Raw genomic sequence first — 25,349 nt, 5'->3', positions numbered from 1 at the left:
TTACATAGACATATGAGGTATGTGCTTACTCGAGAGAAATTGGGCTGCAAATTCAAGTATAAATTTTATCCTTTTACCCCTTGTAAAAATTCAAAAATTGGGTCTACAAGAACATGCAAGTGTAAAAAATGAAGATTTTGAATTTTCTCCTTCACTTTGCTGCTTTTCCTCTGAAACACCTAAAGGGTTAAAACACTTACTGAATGTCATTTTGAATACTTTGGGGGGGGGGGGGGGTGCAATTTTTATAATGGGGTCATTTATGGGGCATTTCTAATATGAAGGCCCTTCAAATCCACTTCAAACCTGAACTGGTCCATGAAAAATAGCGAGTTTGAAAATTTTGTGAAAAATTGTAAAATTGCTGCTGAACTTTGAAGCCCTCTGGTGTCTTCCAAAAGTAAAAACACGTCAATTTTATGATGCAATCATAAAGTAGACATATTGTATATGTGAATCCCAAAAAAATTATTTGGAATATCCATTTTCCTTACAAGCAGAGAGCTTCAAAGTTAGAAAAATGCTAAATGTTAAATTCTTTCATCAAATTTGGGGATTTTTCAAGTGACAGTGGTCAGATGTGCAAAAAAGGGCTGCGTCCTAGAGCTGAAAATGGGCTGCGTCCTTAAGGGGTTAAATAGAGATGAGCTCTTCCAAGATTTCTTTTTGTTCTGGCTGTGAGATATATCTTGGGTTTGGATCTGGAAGTGCCATGCTTGCCCAAATATGTACAGGAGCCACCAGGAGTCCCGGCTCCCATACAGTACACTGATCGGCTGGACTGGGTGCTTTACAGGATCACCGCTTCCTCTGGGCCAATCAGTGTACAAGAGCAGGAATGTAACAAAACAAAACAAAGCACAAAAAAATCAGATTCTAACAAATCAAAATTTGTTGCTAATTTTGGACCAAATCTAATTTGTGCTGATTTCCTTGACTGCAAATGACAATCTTTAATTAGATCACTAAAGTGATTTATTATTTTCATTTAAATTCTATATTCAATAAGGCGATTAAGCCATTTTGTGCCAAACAATGCCAAGATATCACAACACCAGATTTAACCAAACCGGCTTCTTATTGCTGAGATTGAATGAGTTTGGTAGCAGCATCTCCTGCAGCTCTGAAGATATACTGTATGTGAACAGACTGCATTAAAACCTTCTCCATGCTGAGATAATATGCAATTTACAAGCCTGTAGCCTACAAGCACTCTAACAGCAGCGAACATGTTGTGACCGCCGCGGAAAGTTCACATTTAAGTGCCAGGTCTTCTTTTCCAGGTGCTCCCAGTGAGTGATTTCCTTTGCCCTCACACGTCTAGGTGTGATGACCTGGGTAATTTAGGATTGAATGGCAGTTCGACTTTTACATTGTACAAAAATAGTAAAAAATAATAAAAAATATGCCCCTGCTGTCACTTACTAGATGATGCTATAGTTTGGGTAATTTGATATGCAGGCACATGCTTGGTTAAGTAATAAAGTTCTAAAACTGTCATAATTTATATGTACAAAATGTTTTATTATTATTATTTTTTTTAACAATTTAATAATGAGCATTTTTACTAGAGGTAACAAGTACTATGAATTGAATGTGGCAGCCACCATTCCTAATAACTTTGTAAGGGTTTCTGAGATCTTTTTCTTTTAAATGGCCATGCTGGGATAACAAAAAAATATAAAAAAGCAATACTTACCTGCTTTTTCCCCTGCCAGGTCCCTGCTACTCAACACTTCCTGTTACCATATTGACATAAGGAAGTGCCACCAGCCAATCACTGGCAGAGGTGGGGTCACCACTCCCATTCACTTAACTGAGCCACAGTAAGCTGCAGTACCATGGACAGCCATTATAATGTACAGTGACCCCCCGACCTACGATGGCCCCGACATACGATCATTTCAACATGCGATGGCCTCAGAGGCAGCATCAACATACGATGCTTTTGTATGTCGGGGCCATTGCATAAACGGCTATCCGGCAGCTCAGACTGCTTCAGCTGCCACCGGATAGCCGTTTACGGTGCTCCGTGTGGTCCGCTGATGATCACTTACCTGTTCTCGGGGATCCGGAGCGTCATCTTCAGGATCCCTGCATCGTCGGCGCTCTCAATCGTCGTCATCACGTCGCTGCGCCCGCCGTCCAGTCATCCAATAGGAGCGGTGTGCATAGCGACGTGATGGCGGCGACGGAGAGCGAGGATGCACGGGAAGCAGAGGCCTTGCTGGAGCGTCGGAGACACCACGGGGACGCGGTGACAGCAATGGAAGGCGACATCCAGGGCAGCGGTGACGGTCTGGAGCGGCGGGGGCACGTGAGTATAACCCCCAATACCAGTGGTCTTCAACCTGCGTCCTCCAGATGTTGCAAAACTACAACTCCCAACATGCTCGGACAGCCGTTCACTGTCCGGGCATGCTGGGTATTGTAGTTTTGCAGAATCTGGAGGTCCGCAGGTATTAGACCACTGTCCTATACTTTACATTGTACGGATCCCTCAACATACGATGGTTTCAACAAACGATGGTCCATTTGGAACGGATTACCATTGCATGTTGAGGGACCACAGTATATAGAACTGAGCCGGGAAAACAATGTAGTGGCTGTAGTGCTCACCTGAGCGATGCACCCCCTTCACTCAACTGATTTGTAGGGCAGACAGAAATTGAATCCCAATAGATCTGATATTGATGGTTTATCCTTAAAGGGGCATTCCAGCCCTAAGACATTTTATCCCCTATCCGAGGGATCGCGGGTGGCTACCATTACCGGCGGGTCCCTGGCTGCGATCCACAGCCGGGACCTGCCGCGCATGATGCCGGCATTGCTCCGATGCCCGCGGTTATGCTCAGGACGTAAATGTACTTCCTGGTGCGTTAAGTACCACATCACCAGGACGTACATTTACGTCCTGCGTCGTTAAGGGGTTAAAGGGGTTATCCAGGAAAAAACTTTTATATATATATATATATATATATATATCAACTGGCTCAAGAAATGTAAACAGATTTGTAAATTACTTCTATTAAAAAATCTTAATCCTTTCAGTACTTATGGGCTTCTAAATTAAAGTTGTTCCTTTCTGTCTGACACATGATGACACATGTCTCGGGAACCGCGCAGTTTAGAAGAGGTTTACTATGGGGATTTGCTTCTGAACTGGACAGTTCCTGAGACACATGTCATCAGAGAGAACTTAGACAGAAAATAACAACCTTAACTTCAGAAGCTCATAAGTACTGAAAGGATTAATATTTTTTTAATAGAAGTAATTTACAAATCTGTTTAACTTTCTGGAGCCAGGTGATATATATATATATATATATATATATATATATATATATATATATACGTTTTTTCCTGGATAACCCCTTTAAGGCACTTACAGTGTATGGACAAAACTATGTAAGGACTTATACTGACAAATAAAAGGATATTTTGATTATATTTATGGGAAAAAAAATTTTGTCTAGATTTTACTTTTTTCCCATAAAAACAAGCCATGTCTGTGTATGGACATGACTGATGACACAGCCCTACAGCTTCTAAAAAACAAACCAGACTCTTTGGGGGAGATGTATCAATGTTGTTATTGGTAGATGTTTTTTGTAGATCATTTTGGTTGGTCTAAATTTGGAGCAATTTCTCCAAATTTATCAAACTTGTGCAAGCCCCATGATAAATTTCGTGCAATGGTCTAAATCTCCACACAGTTCTATTTGTAGACCTGTTCTACACCTCACAGGAATAGTGGTGTATCCTGGACACTGGGCTTTTGTTCTATTGTTTTTCAGGATTCCACTGAGGATTTTTTTTGTCCACCAGCAAAAACGCCTGAAAAACGGTCCCAGCTTTTCCTGCATTTTGGTAATTTTTCTTGGGGGAGATTTATCAAAAACTGTACAGAGGAAGAGTAGTGCAGTTGCCCATGGCAACCAATCAGATTGCTTCTTTACAAAAATGAAAGGAGCAATCTGATAGGTTGCTATGGGCAACTGCACCGCTCTTCCTCTACATAGGTTTTGATTAATCTCTCCGCTTGTGTTTTTTCTTGCATTTTTGCTGGTGTGCGGAAACAAACATTTTTGTACCGTGTGCATTTTTTTCACTGCAGGTTCTACTCCAGGGGTCACATGCAGAGCGCCCGCCCCACGGAGTGTAAGGAGTGATGTATAGCATATACATATACAGGGTGCAGAGCATCACTACTTACCTCCGCCCGCTGTATAGTATACAGGGGGCATAGTGTATCCATGTATACTATACAGGAGCCCAGCAAGGAAAGAGTTAGCCCACACTGCAGCTCTGAGTTAAATCTTTGTGCGCTCTCCTGTATATACAGCCATCTATAGATGACTGTATATACAGGATACAGTAGGCAGACAAGAACAATTGGAGGCTCCCTGTTACACACTGCAGTATGGGCGCACTCACTAGGTGAGATGGCAAATGATGTCCTAACCTTTTTTTTTTCTCATTTCAGATACGTGAATGGGGAGGACTACGTCAGATTCAGTGTATTGCGATGATGACCAGCTTTTTTTTTATGTCAATAAAAGGTTTAATGAGGGCTGTGTGGGGAGTGTTTTTTTTTAAATAAATTTTTTTTCAATGCCAGGCTTAGCGTTAGCCACAAAAACAGCTAGCGCTAACCCCCAATTATTACCCCGTTACCCACCGCCACAGGGTTGCCGGAAAGAGCCAGTACCAACAGGCCTGGAGTGTCAAAAATAGCGCTCCTGGCTGGGGTTATTTAGGTTGGGGAGAGCCAGTAACAATGGTCCTTGCCCACCCTGGTAACGTCAGGCTGTTGCTGATTGGTTGGTGTCTGACTGACACTGAAAATATGGGGAACCACACATTTTTTTTATTACAAAAAAAACAACAACACATAGGGTTCCCCATATTTTCAGTGTCAGTCAGACACCAACCAATCAGCAACCGCCTGACATTACCAGGATAGACGAGGACCATTGTTACTGGCCCTCCCCAGCCTAAATAACCCCAGCCTGTTACCGCCTAGGCCAAGGAGCGCTATTTTTGATGCTTCGGGCCTGTTGGTACCAGCTCTTCCCGGCACCCCTGTGGCGGTGAGTACTGGGGTAATAATTGGGGGTTAGCGCTAGCTGTTTTTGGGGCTAACGCTAAGCCCAGCTGAGTAATAGATTCCGTCTACAAGACGGCTTCCACTACTAAGCCTGAAATTTCAATTATAAAAAACACAACACATGAAATAAAAAATGTATTTAAAAAAACACTCCCCCACAGCCCTCGTTAACCCTTTTATTGACATTAAAAAATGCTAGTCATCATCACACTCCACCGAATCTCAGGTAGTCCTCTGCATTCACTTCTCTGAAATGACAAGAAAATAAAAACACGAAAAATGGGTCAGTACATTTTTGGCACTCTCCCCTGGGGAGAGCGCACATCATGCAGTGTGTTCCTAAAGAGGGAGCCTCCAATTGTTGCTAAACTACAACTCCCATCATGGGGGCTGTAGATAAACAACAGCTGGAGTCTCCCTGTTTGGGAACACACTGCCAAAAAGGCTCTGTTCCTATTATGCAAAACGCATAATGAGAACAGAGCCATACTTACCACCCTGGCTTCAGGCCTGGACTGTGAAGCTCCGCCCCCTAATTATGTCATCACTAGGGGGCAGGGGCGGAGAAGTTGCAAGGGGTCTCAAGAGTGAAACCCCTGAGATCCGTCAGTCTGCCCTTGGACTACTACTCCCATCATGGGAAATGTTGTGTCCCATGATGGGAGTAGTTGTAGTACTGCAGTGCTGAGGGATGGCTCTTACACATCCCCCAGCTGTGAAACTGTATTGTGACTGCCAGGACTACTACTCCCATCATGGACAGACTCTGTCCATGATGGGAGTTGTAGTCCTGGGGCTGAAGGACAGATCGCAGCAGGTCATTCTCCAGAGACCCACTGCGATCTGCATTTATTAACTTAAAAAGCCGGCGGCAACACTGCACTCCCCACCGCCTCCTGTATACAGATGTCACGATTCATAATCCCCGCCGCCGGGAGACCTGAGCTCTGATTGGTGGAAAGCTATTCACCACTATACACCAATCAGAGCTCCTGTCTTCTGGCGGGGATTATGAATTGTGACAGGTCTATACAGGGGAGCGAGTGGAGCCGCTTCTACAATATATAATTGTTATGTGTATTTCCCCATCACAGACTAATACTGACCCCTTCTATAGTGAGCGCTGGGACCGCTGTGTGATTGACAGGTCCCCAGCGCAAGTGTCCGGCCCCACTGACCTTTATATGTTATAAATCTTTATGATACACACTGCCCGTCCTCCTCTTCATTCTTCTGATACCGGAGACGCGCGGCTTCTGCTTTCACTATAGTCAAAGCTCTGTCTATAGACTATGATACAGAAGCCGCGCGTCTCCGGTATGAGAAGAATGAAGAGGAGGACGGGCAGTGTGTATCATAAAGATTTATAACATATAAAGGTCAGTGGGGCCGGACACTTGCGCTGGGGACCTGTCAATCACACAGCGGTCCCAGCGCTCACTATAGAAGGGGTCAGTATTAGTCTGGGGGGGGGGGGACAGTACACATAACAATTATATACTGTAGAAGCGGCTCCACTCGCTCCCCTGTATAGACCTGTCACAATTCATAATCCCCGCCAGAAGACAGGAGCTCTGATTGGCTAATAGTGGTGAATAGCTTTCCACCAATCAGAGCTCCCCTCTCCCGGAGGCGGGGATTATGAATTGTGACATCTGCATACGGGAGCCGGCAGCAGCGCAGTGGAGCCGCATGTACCGCCGGCTTTTTAAGTTAATAAATGCAGATCGCAGCGGGTCTCTGGAGAATGACCTGCTGCGATCTGTCCTTCAGCCCCAGGACTACAACTCCCATCATGGACAGAGTCTGTCCATGATTGGAGTAGTAGTCCTAACAGTCACAATAGAGTCCCGCAGATGGGGGATGTGCGTCTCTCAGCGCTGTGGTACTACAACTACTCCCATTATGGGACAGATTCTGTCCCATGATGGGAGTAGTTGTAGTACTGCAGTGCTGAGAGACGGCTCCTGCATCCCCCACCTGCATCTTCCACCGTCTGCCATTTTCTACGAGTCCTTGCTAGCACTCTTATGTTTAGACTACTTTTCTTGCAAAAAAGCGCAATTGCGCAAAAGAAAAAATCTACTTTTTTTTGCGCAATTGATAAATACCAGTCCACTGGATTAGGTGGTGTACTGTAGATCAAACTGGTGACAACTTTAGAAAACTGTCCACCAAAAAAAACGCAGCTCTATGCAAAAAAAGCGCAATTGCGCAAAATTTGTAGACGTGAAAAATGGTCTAAATGCAATGATGCATGTCCCCCTTTGTTCCTATTCTAGAAAACCCCTTCATGCTATGTAGCTGACATGTAAAGTCTCTGCTTTGTGTATTTAGACAGGACAGTGACCCCGAGGAGCTCGGATTCCCCGAGATTCACAGGACATTCATTACAGTTCTCTTCCAATCATATTACAGACCTCATAAATCCAGGCAGCGTCTTCTAAATCTCCAATCATCCTCATAATCAATATTCCTTCCTGTAACCTCCCCCACAAACATTTATGACAATACACTGTATCACAGACATGACTAGCTGTACTGAGGAGTATTTTATGGTTGATAAAGACAGAAACATTGTAAATCAACATTAAGTGGAAATGGATGGCATTTATTATTTTTCCCTGCCCTGAAAAATTCAATTCTGATATTGTCAGGATATTCTGATGGCTGCTGTAAATCATACTTAGAAATCAAAGCCAAATAAAATAAAATGAAATAAAATAAAATGTGCATCCATTTCCTTCTTAAAATGTGGATATCTATTTTCCACCTATACATGTACTATATGTAATCAACCTAGTTATCTATCTATCTATTTATTTATGTATCTATGTATGTATGTATTTATCTCATATCTATCTATCTTATATCTATCTATCTCTCATATCTATCTATCTCTCATCTATCTATCTATCTCATATCTATCTATCTATCTATCTATCTCATATCTATCTATCTATCTATCTATCTCATTATCTATATATCTCATTATCTATCTATCTCATATCTATCTATCTATCTATCTCATTATCTATCTATCTCTCTATCTCATATCTATCTCTCTATCTCATATCTATCTATCTATCTCATATCTATCTATCTATCTCATATCTATCTTTCTATCTCATATCTATTATCTATCTATCTCATATCTATCTTTCTATCTCATATCTATTATCTATCTATCTCATATCTATCTTTCTATCTCATATCTATTATCTATCTATCTCATTTCTATCTCATATCTATCTATCTCATATCTATCTATCGATCTATCTAGAAAAAAATACTGGGAAAGCAGCACAACCCAAAAGGTAAAATTGCAAATAAATAGGATGGTTGAGACCCCAATCCAGATCCAGCAATGCAAAAATAGTCGCTAGTATGCTGAGTCAATGCTCCGGCCTATCGCCGCCCTTCCCAGTAACGATAGGTGCATGAAATGACTGAAGGTCCACAAGGAGATTGAACTTGAACAACTTTACTTAAGTGCTTGCGATACATCCAAGGCACAGTAACAGTCTCACACAAACAGTCCTTATATCGCTCAGTGACTGACAGTTGTTGCGGACCTTGAGCTATTTATACAGTCTCTGAATTTAGGGTAGATATATGCAGATCCATCCGGATTTAGGGGTATTATTAGGTCCGGTGATGCTGCAGAGTGCCTGGGAATTGATACACTCTATATTTTGAATGATCCGGCCGTTGCCGCAAGGCTCGAGCCTAACTCACTGCATTGGTTGCGGTACAGGTCCTTCTCGTTTGACAGCCCAGGAACAAGAGAGAGATCCTTACTGTTTGGCTGCACAGGAACAAGAGAGCGAGAAGATGGTCCAAAGATCTGTCACTCACCATTACAGAGAGTAATGGGATTGCTTACATCACAGGGCCTCCAAAGGTCCTTAAGCAGAATACCATAGAGTTTACCTAGCCACGTGACCCGCAGGTCCTGCAACGCTATGGAACAGGTAATTAACTATTTATTTACATCTATATTACCATATTTACATTAACCTTAAATAAATTATTGGTATATTAGTTGGAATAGAGGCGACAAGGGGTAAACTACATAACAGGGATCCCTACGTCCTAGGGACTCTGGCTATGGGGACCCACAGATACATAGGTACCGTATAGGATGCGGTACCGGGACACCACAGTACCCTCTGTATATAATGCTGCCACACACTGTACCCTCTGAATATAATACTGTCACACACTGTACCCTCTGAATATAATACTGCCACACACTGTACCCTCTGAATATAATACTGCCACACACTGTACCCTCTGAATATAATACTGCCACACACTGTGCCCCTGAATATAATACTGCCACATACTGTACCCTCTGAATATAATACTGCCACACACTGTGCCCCTGAATATAATACTGCCACATACTGTACCCTCTGAATATAATACTGCCACACACTGTACCCTCTGAATATAATACTGCCACACACTGTGCCCATGAATATAAAACTGCCACACACTGTACCCCTGGTATATTACAGCCACAGACTGTACCCCCTGAATATAATACTGCCACACACTGGGCCAATCGTATATTACTGCCACATACTATGCCCCTTGTATATGGAATATTACTCCCACAAGCTATTCTCCTCCAATATTACTGCCGCACGCTATGCCCCCAAATAAATTTTTTGACAAACACTGTGCCCTGTACTAATTGTACCTCTGTGCCCCAAATAATTAATGCCACTGTGCCCCCAGAATAAATGATCCCGCTGTGCCCCCAGAATTAATGATGCCACTGTGCCCCCAGAATTAGTGATCCCACTGTACCGCACAGAACTAATGATGCCACTGTGCCCCCAGAATTAATGATGCCACTGTGCCCCAGAATTAATGATGCCACTGTGCCACACAAAATTAATGATGCCACTGTGCCCCTAGAATTAATGATGCCACTGTGCCGCACAAAATTAATGATGCTGCTGTGCCCCCGGAATTAGTGATGCCACTGTGTCCTCAGAATTAATGAAGCCACTGTGCCCCCAGAATTAGTGATGCCAATGTTTCCCCCAGAATTAGTAATGCTACTGTGCCCCCAGAATTAGTGATGCCAATGTTTCCCCCAGAATTAGTGATGCCACTGTGCCCCCAGAATTAGTGATGCCAATGTTTCCCCCAGAATTAGTGATGCCACTGTGCCCCCAGAATTAATGATTCCTCTGTGCCCCCAGAATTAGTTATGCCGCTCTGACCCCAGAATTAATGAAGCCACTGTGCCCCCAGAATTAGTGATGCCAATGTTTCCCCCAGAATTAGTAATGCTACTGTGCCCCCAGAATTAGTGATGCCAATGTTTCCCCCAGAATTAGTGATGCCACTGTGCCCCCAGAATTAGTGATGCCAATGTTTCCCCCAGAATTAGTGATACCACTGTGCCCCCAGAATTAATGATTCCTCTGTGCCCCCAGAATTAGTTATGCCGCTCTGACCCCAGAATTATTGATGCCGCTGTGCCCCCAAAATTTATGATGCCACTGTGCCCCAAAGTTATTTATGCCACTGTGCCCCCAGAATTAATTATGCCACTATGCCCTTAGAATGAAGGATGCCAATGTGCACCTACATGAACTTTTCCACTGTGACTCTCCAGCTGTTGCAAACTACAACTCCCATCATGCACAGACAGAAGGTCATGATGGGAACTGTAGTTCTACAACAACTGGAGAGTCACAGGAGGGGAACACAAATTTGTACCTGAGAGCTTAGGATCGCCGTCCCAGGTCCAGCACTGCTCCGCTGCTCTGGCCTCTTCTAGTCAGACCTGGCCAGAGCAGATGATGCAGGCAGTGCTAATTGCGCTGCCTGGATCATGGGAGAAGCGCCGGGCAGGGAACACAGTGCTCCCTCCCTCCGGGCTGCGGTTATTCATTTGTATCAGTATCTTAAAGACACCTAAACAAATGAATCAGGGGAGATCCGGCCGGAGGTCCGGATGACTGACGGCCGCGGTCCACCAGTTGAGTACCCCTGGTCTACACAGTTCAGCCAGGGCCCAAGCAGCACATCCAATGTAAAAGTCATAGGTAGGTGCACGCAGGTCTAGGATCGTGGCAGTATGATTCGAGCTGATACAATATAGGATAAATGCAGTACACCGAATATAGTCCAAAAGAAGTGTGGTGTATTCCATGGTGTATCCAAGTAACAACGTTTCAGTAGCCTCCCGCTACCTTTCTCAAGTGATCTATCTATCTATCTATCTATCGGTGGTGTCCCAGCACCAAAGACTGTCCTGTAACTTGAGACTTTCTCGGGCAGACCTGCGGCACAGGTGTTAGGTCCACTAAATGACTGGTTATCACTGTTATCGTGTTGAAGCAATTTATATATGTTTTGTACCTTTAAGAGTGGAGCAGTGTAAGCCCATGTGACCCTGTATGCCCAATAGGAACCCCTAAATTCTTGGCCATATAGTGTAGTGGGGGGAGGGGTTGCCCTAGTTCAGCCTGGAGCTGTGAGCAGAGCACAAGTGTGGTAAAGGTGTGCGGTGTGTGGAGAATCTCTAAGGGAAGGCCCAGACTAAATCTATTTCTTCAAGTCTTTTCCAGTCATTCTGCAAGGATCACCCGCATGGTGGAAGTTCATGCCCTGGCGGAGAAAGCTTCAGGACCTTGATAGAACCCTAGCAACCTGGATCAATCTTCAATCCCCTTTCAAGTCAGTATCAATCTATAGGGTGAAAGCACCACAAGTCCCAGCAAGGCAACAGGGCTCCCAAGGGGTTACACGGCATCCTCTCCGCTCTGCACCATATTGTCTGTGCAACAAAAGAACCCAAACGGACACCCTTTTTGTCTATACATCATACTATATAATGGGTGTCCATCAGGATCCCTTTATAATGAACTGGTCACTCCTATGACACTAGCAAACACAAAAAGAAGAAACTGGAGTGTATCTACCATTAAAATGACAAAATCTTTATTATCACAAATGTTAAAATACACTACATATGGACGAGATGAATAGTAGAACGATACCTGCACTGCTGCCAAGGCACTAATTATGTATCATATAGCCAACAGCACTTATACAAAGAATAATATAATAGTTCACCCTGGACTACTAAACCGAATACAAATAAACAGAGGATACCGTATATACTCGAGTATAACTCGGCTTATACTCAAGTGAACTCTCCGCCTGTCAGTGGTCTTCAACCTGCGGACCTCAAGATGTTGCAAAACTACAACTCCCAGAATGCCTGGACAGCCATCGGCTGGGAGTTGTAGTTTTGACACCTCTGGAGGTTTGCAGGTTGAAGACCACTGCGGCTTTCGTCATCATCCAGACCCCTCCTTTAGTTTTCTATTCACCTCCCCTCGGTGGGAAGGAAGGGTGAGCTGGTCCGGGCCATCTATGCTGCAGGGACCGTCCGGTGGGGAGGGTTAGTCGTTGCGGGCTGTCCATTTTCACCCGGGGGGCCCTTTTCTCCGCTCCGGGCCAGCCCTGGACTAGTGAAGTTGCCTTGACGACGACGCACAGGGACTCGCATGAACGTCCCTGTGCGTCGTCGTCAAGGCAACGTCACTAGTCCGGGGCCGGGCCCGGAGCGGAGAAGAGGGCCCCCTCGGTGAAAATGGACAGCCCGCAACGACTAACCCTCCCCACCGGACGGTCCCTGCAGCATAGATGGCCTGGAACAGCTCACCCTTCCTTCCCACCGAGGGGAGGTGAGTAGAAAAGTAAAGGGGGGGTCTGGATGATGACGAAGGCCGCAGTGGTCTTCAACCTGCGGACCTCCAGAGGTTTCAAAACTACAACTCCCAGCCGGTGGCTGTCCGGGCATGCTGGGAGTTGTAGTTTTGCAACATCTGGAGGTCCGCAGGTTGAAGACCACTGATGAAGGGATTGACAGGCGGTGATGATGAAGGGGGGTGGGAATGATGACGGGGGTCTGGATGATGACGGGGGTCTGGATGATGACATGGGGGGATGATGTATTTCACACCCTAGGCTTATAGTCGAGTCAATAACTTTTCCTGGGTTTTTGGGGTGAAATTAGGGGCCTCGGCTTATGTTCGGGTGGGCTTATACTCGAGTATATATGGTAGGCTAACAAAGTACTAAATATCAGAGACTCTAAAGTGCATCAATAAGTAACGAGTCCTGCTGCATCAAGCTGACCTCCAATGTGCAAAGATAAGCAAGATGTAAACACGTAAGTAAAGTGACCAGTGCTATAAAGAAATGTCTTAGGCTAAGTGCTCAGTGCTTACCCATCTCTAGTCAGCGTGCCTCGGCTCTCCAACGCCATTTCGTTCCTTACTTTTTCAAGAGACGGCAGCCCCTTGAAAAAGTAGGGAACAAAACAGCATTGGGGAGCCGAGGCACGCTGACTAGAGATGGGTAAGCACTGAGCACTTAGCCTAAGACATTTCTTTATAGCACTGGTCACTTTACTTACTAAAATCTACTGCAAGCCCTTAAAGGGGTACTCCACTGGAAAACATTTTTGTTTAAATCAACTGGTGCCAGAAAGTTAAACAGATTTGTAAATTACTTCTATTAAAAAAATCTTAATCCTTCCAGTATTTATCAGCTGCTGTTATGATCAACAGGAAGTTATTTTCTTTTTGAATTTCTTTTCTGCCTGACCCCAGTGCTCTCTGCTGACACCTCTGTCCATTTTAGGAACTGTCCAGAGTAGGAGCAAACTTCATAGAAAACCTCTCCTACTCTGGACAGTTCCTAAGATGGACAAAGGTGTCAGCAGAGAGCACTGTGGTCAGGCAGAAAGGAAATTCAAAAAGAACATAACTTCCTATGGATTATAACAGCATTTAATAAGTACTGGAAGGATTAAGATTTTTTTTTATAGAAGTAATTTACAAATCTGTTTAACTTTCTGGCATCAGTTGATTAAATTTTTTTTTTCCAGGGGAGTACCCCTTTAACGTCTCTGAAGTCACTGGTCACCTCTGTGGGCCTGGCTGGACTGTAAATACTGTTCCATCTGTCACTCAGTAAAGCTACCGTTGTCCGTAACCTGGGGTCGGAGTCATTATTACCCCCGTGCCTAGCCCAGGATCCAGCGGTATACCTTTGGGTGGGTAAACCACGTCCTGGCGTCACAAATACAAGGGGTTAATGCCATCTGCCCCTAGGGTAATTCCATCTGCCCTGCATCTCATACCCCATACCACAAGTACACCACATATCTATCTATCTATCTATCTATCTATCTATCTATCTATCTATCATCTATCTATCTCTCTCTCATATCTATCTATCTCTCATATCTATTAGTGTTGCTCGCGAATATTCGCAATTCGAATTTTATTCGCGAATATCGCATATTCGCGAATATTCGCGAATATTCGCGAATTCGCGAATATTCGCGAATATAGCGCTATATATTCGTAATTACGAATATTCTTTTTTTTTTTTTTTTTTGTTCACAATATACATCACAGTGATCATCCCTCTCTGCTTCCAGTTTGTGTGGTGTAAAGAAGGCTCTAATACTACTGTGTGAGACCGGTGTGCTAATGTTCGCATATGCGAAATTGTGCATATACTAATTTTCGCATATGCTAATTTTTGTAAACGCTAATTTTCGCATATGCTAATTTTCGCACGCGCGAATATTCGCATATGCGAAAATAAAACGAGACTATTACGAATATGCGAATATTCGCGAATATGACAAATATTCGTCCATATATTCGCGAATATTCGCGAATTCGAATATGGCCTATGCCGCTCAACACTAATGGGGTCTTAAGGGCAGCAAATGTCACTATATGCTTAAACAGTGGTAGATGTCTTCAACCAGAGAAAAAGGCTGGGAAAAAACTCTTGATACAGTACAGTGACCCCCCGACCTACGATGGCCCCGACATACGATCATTTCAACATACGATCACTCTCAGAGGCCATCGCATGTTGAAGACAGCATCAACATACAATGCTATTGTATGTCGGGGCCATCGCATAAACGGCTATCCGGCAGCGCAGTCTGCGCTGCCGGATAGCCGTTTATGCGATGGCCCCGACATACAATAGCATTGTATGTTGATGCTGTCTTCAACATGCGATGGCCTCTGAGAGTGATCGTATGTTGATCGTATGTAGCTTCAGCTACCACCGGATAGCCATTTACGGTGCCCCATGTGGTCTGCTGACGATCACTTATCCAATAGGAGCGGCGTGCGTAGCGACGTGATGGCGGCGACGGAAAGCGAGGATGCCGGGGAAGCAGAGGCCTTGCCGGAGCGTCGGGAACACCAGGGACGCGGCGACAGCGATGGACGGCGACATCCAGGGCAGCGGTGATGAGTGTTGACGATCTGGAGCGGCGGGGACACGTGAGTACAATTTCCTCTAACAGTGGTCTACAACCTGCGGACCGTTGGCTGTCCGGGCAAGCTGGGTGTTGTAGTTTTGCAACATCTGGAGGTCCGCAGGTTGTAGACCACTCTCCTATACTTTACATTGCACGGTCCCTCAACATACGATGGTTTCAACAAACGATGGTTCAATTGGAACGGATTACCATCGTATGTTTAGGGACCACTGTATATGCCTCCGATAGAATGCTCAAAGCCAATGTAAACACAGCACTAGATGTATATAACGTATAAAGTTAATTTATAGTAACATCTGGTAAAGGCTGTTCCTCACGAGGACAGATATAGCTGTTTTTTTTTTCTTTAGAGTAACAGTTCAGGAAAATTGTACTAAACTCGAGGTGTCTCGGGTCATCACTGGATATTTACTAAATAACAACCAACAATATTAACCCCTTAACGACCACCAGGATGTACATTTACGTCCTGTACATGACCTGAGCACTAGAGTGGTGCTCGCGTCATGCACGGCAGGTCCAGCTGCCATCAGCAGCCGGGGACCCATCGTTAATGGCGGACATCAGCAATCCCACTGATGTCCGTCCACCATTAACCCCTCAGATGCCGTGATCGGTACAGATTACAGCATCTACGGAAGTGCAACGATTGTAATGGCTGATCTGATTGGTATAGATAGTTCCCTATGGGGACATAGAGAAAAATAGAAGTAACAAAAAAGTAAAGTAAAAAAAAGTATTAAAAAAATGTTGAAAAGTCCCTCCCCCCCAAAAAATTTAAATCACAACTTTTCCCCATTTTACTCAAAAAAGCCTAAAAAATTATAATTATTAACATACTTGGTATCACTGTGTGCGGAAATGTCTGATCTATTAAAATATAATGTTAATGATTCAGTACGGTGAATGGCATAAACGTAAACAAAAGTCCCATCCCATTCCCAAAACAATTAATGAAAAGCGATTAAAAAGTCACATATAGGCAGAAGTGGTACTAAAAAAACTACAGGTGGCGAAAAAAAATTAGTCCTCATACAGCCCTATATATGGATAAATGGAAAAGGTAGAGGTGTTCATAATAGGATGATTTTAAGCAAACTTATTTTGTAAGTTGTAGGTTGAGATTTTTTAAAAGCAGTAAAATAATAGAAAAGGATGTAACCATTAGTGTTGCTCGCGAATATTCGCAATTCGAATATTATTCGCGGATATCGCATATTCGCGAATTCGCGAATTTCGCGAATATAGCGCTATATATTCGTAATTACGAATATTCTTTTATTTTTTTTATTTTTTTTCACAGTACACATCACAGTGATCATCCCTCTCTGCTTCCAGCTTGTGTGGTGTAAAGAAGGCTGTAATACTACTGTGTGAGACTGGCGCGCGAAAATTCGCATATGCGAAAATTAGCACATGCTAATTTTCGCATATGCGAATTTGCGCGTATGCTAATTTTGTATATGCTAATATTCACATATGTTAATTTTCACATACGCAAATGTTCGCATATGCGGAAATAAAGCGAGAATATAACGAATATGCGAATATTCGCGAATATATGACGAATATTCCTCCATATATTCGCGAATATTCGCGAATTCGAAAATGGCCTATGCCGCTAAACACTAATATCTATCTATATATCTCATATCTATCTATCTATCTATCTATCTCATATCTATCTATCTATCTTTCTATCTATCATCTATCTCATATCTATCTATCTCTCTCATATCTATCTATCTCATATCTATCTATCTCATATCTATATATTTCATATCTATATATCTCATATCTAACTATCTATCTATCTATCTAGAAAAAAAGAAAAGCGGGCAGCACAACCGGGTTGACTGTGGTGCTAGCTGGTTGGCTCGGTCCCAAGTCCCAAATGCATATGTAGAAAAACAGCAGCACTCCAGGGTATGCTAATATCTATCTATATATCTCATATCTATCTATCTATCTATCTCATATCTATCTATCTCATATCTATCTCTCTATCTATCTCATATCTATCTCATATCTATCTCTCTATCTATCTCATATCTATCTCATATCTATCTCCTATCTATCTATCTATCTATCTATCTATCTATCTATCTATCATCTATCTCATATCTATCTATCTCTCTCATATCTATCTATCTCATATCTATCTCATATCTATCTCTCTATCTATCTCATATCTATCTCATATCTATCTCCTATCTATCTATCTATCTATCTATCTATCTATCATCTATCTCATATCTATCTATCTCTCTCATATCTATCTATCTCATATCTATCTATCTCATATCTATATATTTCATATCTATATATCTCATATCTAACTATCTATCTATCTATCTAGAAAAAAAGAAAAGCGGGCAGCACAACCGGGTTGACTGTGGTGCTAGCTGGTTGGCTCGGTCCCAAGTCCCAAATGCATATGTAGAAAAACAGCAGCACTCCAGGGTATGCGTGAATAATGTGTGGCTTTATTCACCAAAACATCAGAGGTTGCGACGTTTCAGCCTTCTCACAAGGCCTTTGTCAAGCTTGACAAAACCACACATTATTCACGGATACCCTGGATGCTGCTGTTTTTCTACATATCTATCTATCTCATATCTATCTATCTCATATCTATCTATCTATCTCATATCTATCTATCTCATATCTATCTATCTATCTATTTATCTATTCTTGGCAAACTTTTGAATGTACCCTGCATACAAAACAGTCATTCATCTTATGAAAAATCTACCATGTTACTTTACTTTGTTATACGTACACGTAGGTTAAAGTTTCCTGGTGGAAATCCTCTATACATTGCCCAGAAGATATGATCACTAAGGAGGAGATTGATCAATACCCGTGTAGAGGAAGAGGGGTGCAGTTGCCCATAGCAACCAATCAGATCGCTTCTGTCATTTTTCAGAGGCCCTTGTATGAATGAAAGAAGCAATCTGATTGGTTGCTATGGGCAACTGCACCCCCCTTCCTCTGCACGGGTATTGATCAATGTACCCCTGTATCCATATAACTACATAGTCATGATACCTCAAGGGTCCTTAGCGAATGACAGCAATAATGAAGACCTCCTCTGGAGGAACCTTACCTCTGGTCATGACGATGGCTGCGAGGGCTTTGTGATGTGTGCACACTGAGAAGTTTTCCGCAAGCTCCTGGAATTTTTGTATTACAAGCTGATATATCGAGTCTGCAAATTCCTAGAACAGAAACAGATATGAGTATGAATTACAGTCCTTATTAACTCCATAACAATGCTAGGCCTGCAAAGCTGTGTAGCCTGTATTGCAGTGTTTTGCAAGCAGTGTGTCTCCAGCTGTTGAAAAACTACAACTCCCAGCATGCCCGGACAGCCAAAGGCGCGGCGACAGCGATGGAAGGCGACATTCAGGGCAGCGGTGATGGTCCGGAGCGGCGGGGACACGTGAGTATAACCTCCAATACCAGTGGTCTACAACCTGCGGACCTCCAGATGTTGCAAAACTACAACCCCCAGCATGCCCGGACAGCCAACGGCTGGGTGTTGGCATGCTGAGTGTTGTAGTTTTGCAACATCTGGAGGTCCGCAGGTTGTAGACCACTGTGCTATACTTTACATTGCACGGATACCTCAACGTGCGATGGTTTCAACAAACGATGGTCCATTTGGAACGGATTACCATTGTATGTTGTAGTTTTCCAACAGCTGGAGGTGCTCTGGTTGAGAAACACTGGTATAGAATATGGTGCAACATTCTGGGAGTTGGAGGATTGGTTGGATAAATACTGGCCATTGCATTGCTGGTATTTTTAATATAAAAATACAGGCAGGGTGGCCAAACTACAATACCGGCCAGGTGGCAACTAGAGATAAGCGAACTTACAGTAAATTCCATTAGTCACAAAGTTCTCGGCTCGGCAGTTGATGACTTTTCCTGCATAAATTAGTTCAGCCTTCAGGTGCTCCGGTGGGCTGGAAAAGGTGGATACAGTCCTAGGAAAGAGTGTCCTAGGACTGTATCCACCTTTTCCAGCCCACCGGAGCACCTGAAAGCTGAACTCATTTATGCAGGATAAGTCATCAACTGCCGAGCCGAGAAGTTCGTGACGAATCAAATTTACTGTAAGTTCGCTCATCTCTAGTGGCAACCCTAGTCAAAAGGTGCTTTTTGTGTAAACAAGGCCTTAGAGACAGAGCTGTGCTTTTATCATTGTGGTATCCCGGTACAAGACATGGTCCAGTACCCTCCCTAAGTCCCCTCAGGAAGAGTCTCTGCAGTCCATAGGGCTCTCCTGCAGGGTTCACACCTTCTAGTGTCTCATTTAAATGCATTGTGTATATTGTGTATGCATTGTCAATATGTATAAAGTTTGTACAAATGTGTACAAAGTGTTAGTCATGTGAAGCACTGTCATGTGACATACCCAGAGTTCCATGGGCACAGTAACCACAGGCTTAGCAACCAATGGGCTTTAGTCCAGCCTCCTTAGTATATAAGGGGTTGTAGTCTCTCAGTTAGCTCTCTTGTTTCTGCACTCTTTTAACTCCTGGATTTCAGCCAAGTACAATACCTGTACTATCTAAATTCATCTCATCTAGGCCAAAGCCTAAAGAACCTGCAGCCACTTCAAAGCGTGAGTTATCAAGCTCTATCTACAATTCTAGTGACTACTACTCAACTCAAGAATAATATTAGTAGCACAGTGGCCTGCATAGATATTCTCAATAGTATAAGTCCCAGCAAGCCTGCGAGGTATCCTGTGTCCCGGTTGCCTCTAAAGAAACTGCATAACTGTAAAGACTGTTTCTTAAGAATTACAAGTAAAAATTCCAGTTCTTGCATAATTCCTGCTGTGGACATTCCTTTATTGAAGACCGTTATTGGGTTGGTTGACGGCGGTTACCATACCGGAAGAACCATATCCTGGCGTCACGAATAATTAGGGATTTATAACACCTTACCCCAAAGGGTTAATACCACCAGACCCTGCTACACTACTGCAACACCCCAGCTCACCACAGGCAAGAGTGAATATTATGAGTAGTGATGTCGCGAGCATAACATTTTCGGTTCGCGAATGGCGAACAAGAACTTCCGCAAATGTTCGCTAACCGGGCAAACCGCCATTGACTTCAATGGGCAGGCGGATTTTAAAACCCACAGGGACTCTTTCTGGCCACAATAGTGATTTAAAAGTTGCTTCAAGGGGACTAATACCTGGACTGTGGGGTGCTGAAGGGGGATCCATGGCAAAACTCCCATGGAAAATTACATAGTTGATGCAGAGTCTGGTTTTAATCTATAAAGGGCATAAATTACCTATTATTCCTAATTTCTTTGGAATAGCGTGCTTTAGCCCCCTTTGGGCAGCACATAGAGCCCCCTTTAGGCAGCACATATTTAGATCCCCCCTTTAGGCAGCACATTGTGGGATTTGAACCCAAGGCCCCAGCGCTGCAAGTCAGCAGTGCTAACCTCTGAGCCCCCATGCTACCCTTACCATACATCTAATATGCACGGTTGCTAAAATAGACAGAGATGTCAGCAGAGAGTACCAGAAAAATTAGGCATGTACACATGGCTGAAATATAAGAACAAGCGCATATCCAAGAGTCCAGAAGACTCTATAGTGCAGGACGGAGAAACAGACAAAGAAATTATTTTCTAAATAACATTTTTCATCAAATAAAGAAACAGAGTTCATCCCTCTCTGTATTTTATTTTTGAAAATTTAAGTTAAAAAATCACACGCAACAAGCGTTCCTTGGTGTAATGGTTAGTACTCTGGAAAATTCAAGTTTAAATTATCAGAAAGTCCAGAAGACTCTATGATGCAGGATGGTGAAAATCACAGAGAAATCCTTTACAAAATAAAATTTTTCATCAAATCAAGATGAAAGCAGTGGCCAGAAAAATTGCAGCAGCAGAAAAATTGCAGCACCAGAGGCCAGAAAAATTTGGCATGTACACATGGCTGAAATATAAGAACAAGCGTATATCCAAGAGTCCAGAAGACTCTATAATGCAGGACGGAGAAACACACAAAGGAATCCTTTTCCAAATAAAATTTTTCATCAAACAAAGATGAAAGCAGCCGCCAGAAAAATTGCAGCACCAGAAAAAGTGCAGCACCAGAGGCCAGAAAAATTAGGCATGTACACATGGCTGGAAAATTTGGCATTGTCGCAGCCGCCAGAAAAATTGCAGAGGCAGAAAAAGTGCAGCACCAGAGGCAAGAAAAATTAGGACCTGCTGAATCCTTTCTGCCTTGCTGTAATGCGGTAACATGTCAGGCACTTTATGTTTATACCGGGGTCTAGTAGCGTGGACACCCAGTACAGGTCGTTCTCCTTCGTCCTTTTTATACGAGGGTCCCTCAACAGGCACGACAGCATGAAAGACCCCATATGCACAAGGTTGGATGCCGAGCTACTCATGTCCCGTTCCTTGTCCTCACTGATGTCAGGGAAGGTATCATCTTCTTCCCCCCAGCCATGTACAACACCACGGGAACCAGATAGGTGACAAGGAGCACCCTGGGATGCCTGCTGTTGTTGGTCTTCCTCCTCCTCTTCAAAGCCACATTCCTCCTTTGACTCCTCTTCCTCACAATCCTCTTCCAGCGTTGCCGCAGGTCCAGCAAGCGATGCTGATAAGGCTGTTTCTGGTGGTGATGGTGTCCACAACTCTTCCTCTTCACGCTCATCTACTGCCTGATCCAGCACTCTTCGCAGGGCACACTCCAGGAAGAAAACAAACGGTATGATGTCGCTGATGGTGCCTTTGGTGTGACTGACCAGGTTTGTCACCTCCTCAAAAGGACGCATGAGCCTACAGGCATTGCGCATGAGCATCCAGTAACGTGGCAAAACAATTCCCAGGTCCGAAGATGATGTCCTAGCATCCCAGTCATACAAATATTCATTGACGGCTTTTTTGTTGTTGGAGCAGGTCGAACATTACGAGTGTTGAATTCCAACGTGTCGGGCTGTCGCAAATCAAGCACCTCACTGGCATGTTGTTTTGCCGCTGGATATCTGACAAGTGCGCCATGGCCATGTAGGAACGCCTAAAATGGCCATACACCTTCCTGGACTGCTGCAGGACATCCTGTAAGCCTGGGTACTTGAGCACAAAGCGTTGTACAATCAGATTACACACATGTGCCATGCACGGCACATGTGTCAACTTGTCCAACCTCAATGCCGCCAACAAATTTGTTCCGTTGTCACAAACCACCTTGCCGATCTCCAGTTGGTGCGGAGTAAGCCACTGATCCACCTGTGCGTTCAGGGCCGACAGGAGCGCTGGTGAGGTGTGACTCTCCGCTTTGAGGCAAGTCAACCCAAAGATGGTGTGACACTGCTGTATCCGGGATGTGGAATAGCACCTGGGGAGCTGGGAGGGGGGGTTGCCTGTGATGTGGAGCAAGATGCAGCAGTGGAAGAGGACTCGGCCGAGGAGGTTATGGAAGAGGATGGAGTAGGAGGAGTAGAGGAGGTGGCAGCAGGCCTGGCTGAAAGTCGTGGCGGTGTCATCAACTCCTCTGCAGAGCCACGCATTCCATGCTTGGCAGCCATCACCAGGTTTACCCAATGTGCAGTGTAGGTGATATACCTGCCCTGACCATGCTTTGCAGACCAGGTATCAGTGGTCAGATGGACCCTTGCCCCTACACTGTGTGCCAGACATGCCATAATTTCCTTTTTCACAATGGAGTAAAGGTTAGGGATTGCCTTTTGTGCAAAAAAATTTTGGCCGGGTACCTTCCACTGCAGTGTCCCAATGGCTACAAATTTTTTAAAGGCCTCAGACTCCACCAGCTTGTACGGTAAAAGCTGGTGGGCTAGCAGTTCAGAAAAGCCAGCTGTCAGACACAGAGCTAGGGGGTGACTTTGAGACATTGGCTTCTTGCGCTCAAACATCTCCTTGACAGACACCTGACTGTGGGCAGATGAGCAGGAACTGCTCAAGGTGAGAGATGGAGAGGTGGATGGTTGAGAGGGGGCAAGGAGGGCAGCAGTGGTTGACCTGGCTGAAGATGCTGGACCAGGAGGAGGATGGCGGCTTTGAGTTTGTATGCTGCTTGTACTGATGTGTTGATCCCATAGGCGTTTGTGATGTGACATCATGTGCCTTCGCAAAGCAGTTGTACCTAGGTGGGTGTTGGACTTCCCACGACTCAGTTTCTTCTGGCACAGGTTGCAAATGGCCTCACTGTTGTCAGAGGCAGACACACCAAAAAAATGCCACACTGCTGAGCTCTGCGATGACGGCATTCTGATGGTGGCAACAGCATGCGTTGATTGGCGTCCCATCTGGCTGACCCCGGGTGCCGATGCATGCTGTCTCACTGTGCCACTAGCTCCTGCTTCCAACTCGTCTACTCCTCCTCTCTGTCTCCCCATCTGAACTTTCCCCCTGTTCTTTTTCTCTTCTAGCGGGCACCCACGTGGCATCCACGGACACATCGTCATCATCAACACCTTCACCGCTATCTGACACCTCAAGAAAGGAAGCAGCAGCGGGTACAACATCATCATCACACCATACGTCCATGTGTGTAATGCTGCCTGACTGAGACATATCACTGTTAACTACATCCTCTGGCAATAATGGTTGCGCATCACTCATGTCTTCAAACTAATGTGTAAATAACTCCTCTGATGTATCAAGTAAAGCTCCTGTGGTGCTAGTGTTGGTGGTGGCGGCAGGTGGGCAAGTGGTAGCATGAGAGGTGCCCGAAGCTAAGCTAGAGGAGAAGGATGGTGCGTCAAAGTTCCGAGCAGAAGCTGTAGAAGATCTTGTGATAGCCAGTCAACTATGTCCTCAGAACTTTGTGGGTTCAGGGTACGTGGCCTCTGAACACTGGCCATTATTCTAGGGCCAAAGGGAATCCCAGCACCACAACGGGTGGCCTGTCACACCAAATATGATTTGCACTAGGGTGACACAATTAGCCCTGCAGGCAAAAAAAAAAATCACAACTGTGACTTGAACTGACTGGTTTTATTTCACAGCCAAAAGATTTATTTTTTTATTTATTTGCACAAGTGTCACACCAAATGTGATTTGCACTAGGGTGACACAATTAGCCCTGCTGGCAAAAAAAATCACAACTGTGACACGAACTGACTGGTTTTATTTCACAGCCAAAAAAGGTATTTTTTTTTATTTGCACAAGTGTCACACCAAATGTGATTTGCACTAGGGTGACACAATTAGCCCTGCAGGCAAAAAAAAACTCACAACTGGGATGTGAACAGACTGGTTTTATTTCACAGCCAAAAAAGGTTTTTTTTTTTTATTTGAACAACTCTCACACCAAAAGTGATTTACACTAGTGTGACAATGAGCAAAAAAGGTTACCAGCGGAGTCCCCCTTTTAAGCAGAGGTCCCCAACCAGGGTGCCTCCAGCAGTTGCAAGAGACACGGACTGAACTTATAGTCCTTTTAATACTATAGTTAGTTGCTTGAAAGAACTTAAGTTTTACACTGGAGTACCCCTTTTAACCAGCGGTTCCCTCCCAGCCAGGGTGCCTCCAGCTGTTGCAAGACACATGGACTGATATTTGAGCCCTAAAAAGGGCTTTTTTGGGTGCTGTCCTTAAAGCAGATGTTAGACTAGTGCTTTAGGAGTAAAGTGGACCCTGAATACACCACCTAGCAGCAACCTAGCTATCACTTTCCCTATTACAGCAGGAGCAGCTTCTCTGTCCCTCCACTTTCTAAGCCTGCAGCATGCTGAATGAGGGTAAAATGGCATCCGTGCAGGAGGTAGGAGGGTCTGGAAGGGAGGGACTGCTGCTGATTGGCTGTAATGTTTCTGCTGACTCACAGGGTCAAAGTTTACCGCAATGTTAAAGTATAGGGGGGGGG

The 25,349-nt window shown here is 44.2% G+C and overlaps 1 protein-coding gene across 2 annotated transcripts in view; it reads right to left on the bottom strand.

The window, feature by feature from the left end:
• The window catches only part of ADARB2 (adenosine deaminase RNA specific B2 (inactive)), a 718,056-nt gene that overhangs the window by 111,171 nt on the left and 581,536 nt on the right, over positions 1–25,349 (bottom strand). For both annotated transcript variants that reach the window (XM_056519506.1, XM_056519508.1), the window contains one exon: positions 18,577–18,688. In XM_056519506.1, coding sequence (XP_056375481.1) covers positions 18,577–18,688 — 112 coding nt within the window. The remainder of the gene's footprint in view (positions 1–18,576; positions 18,689–25,349) is intronic.

Source organism: Hyla sarda, chromosome 5 (genome assembly GCF_029499605.1).
Source record: "Hyla sarda isolate aHylSar1 chromosome 5, aHylSar1.hap1, whole genome shotgun sequence".
In the NCBI taxonomy this organism is placed as follows: domain Eukaryota; kingdom Metazoa; phylum Chordata; class Amphibia; order Anura; family Hylidae; genus Hyla; species Hyla sarda.
The sequence above is the reverse complement of the archived record's forward strand: the minus strand, read 5'-3'. Positions and strand labels throughout refer to the sequence as shown.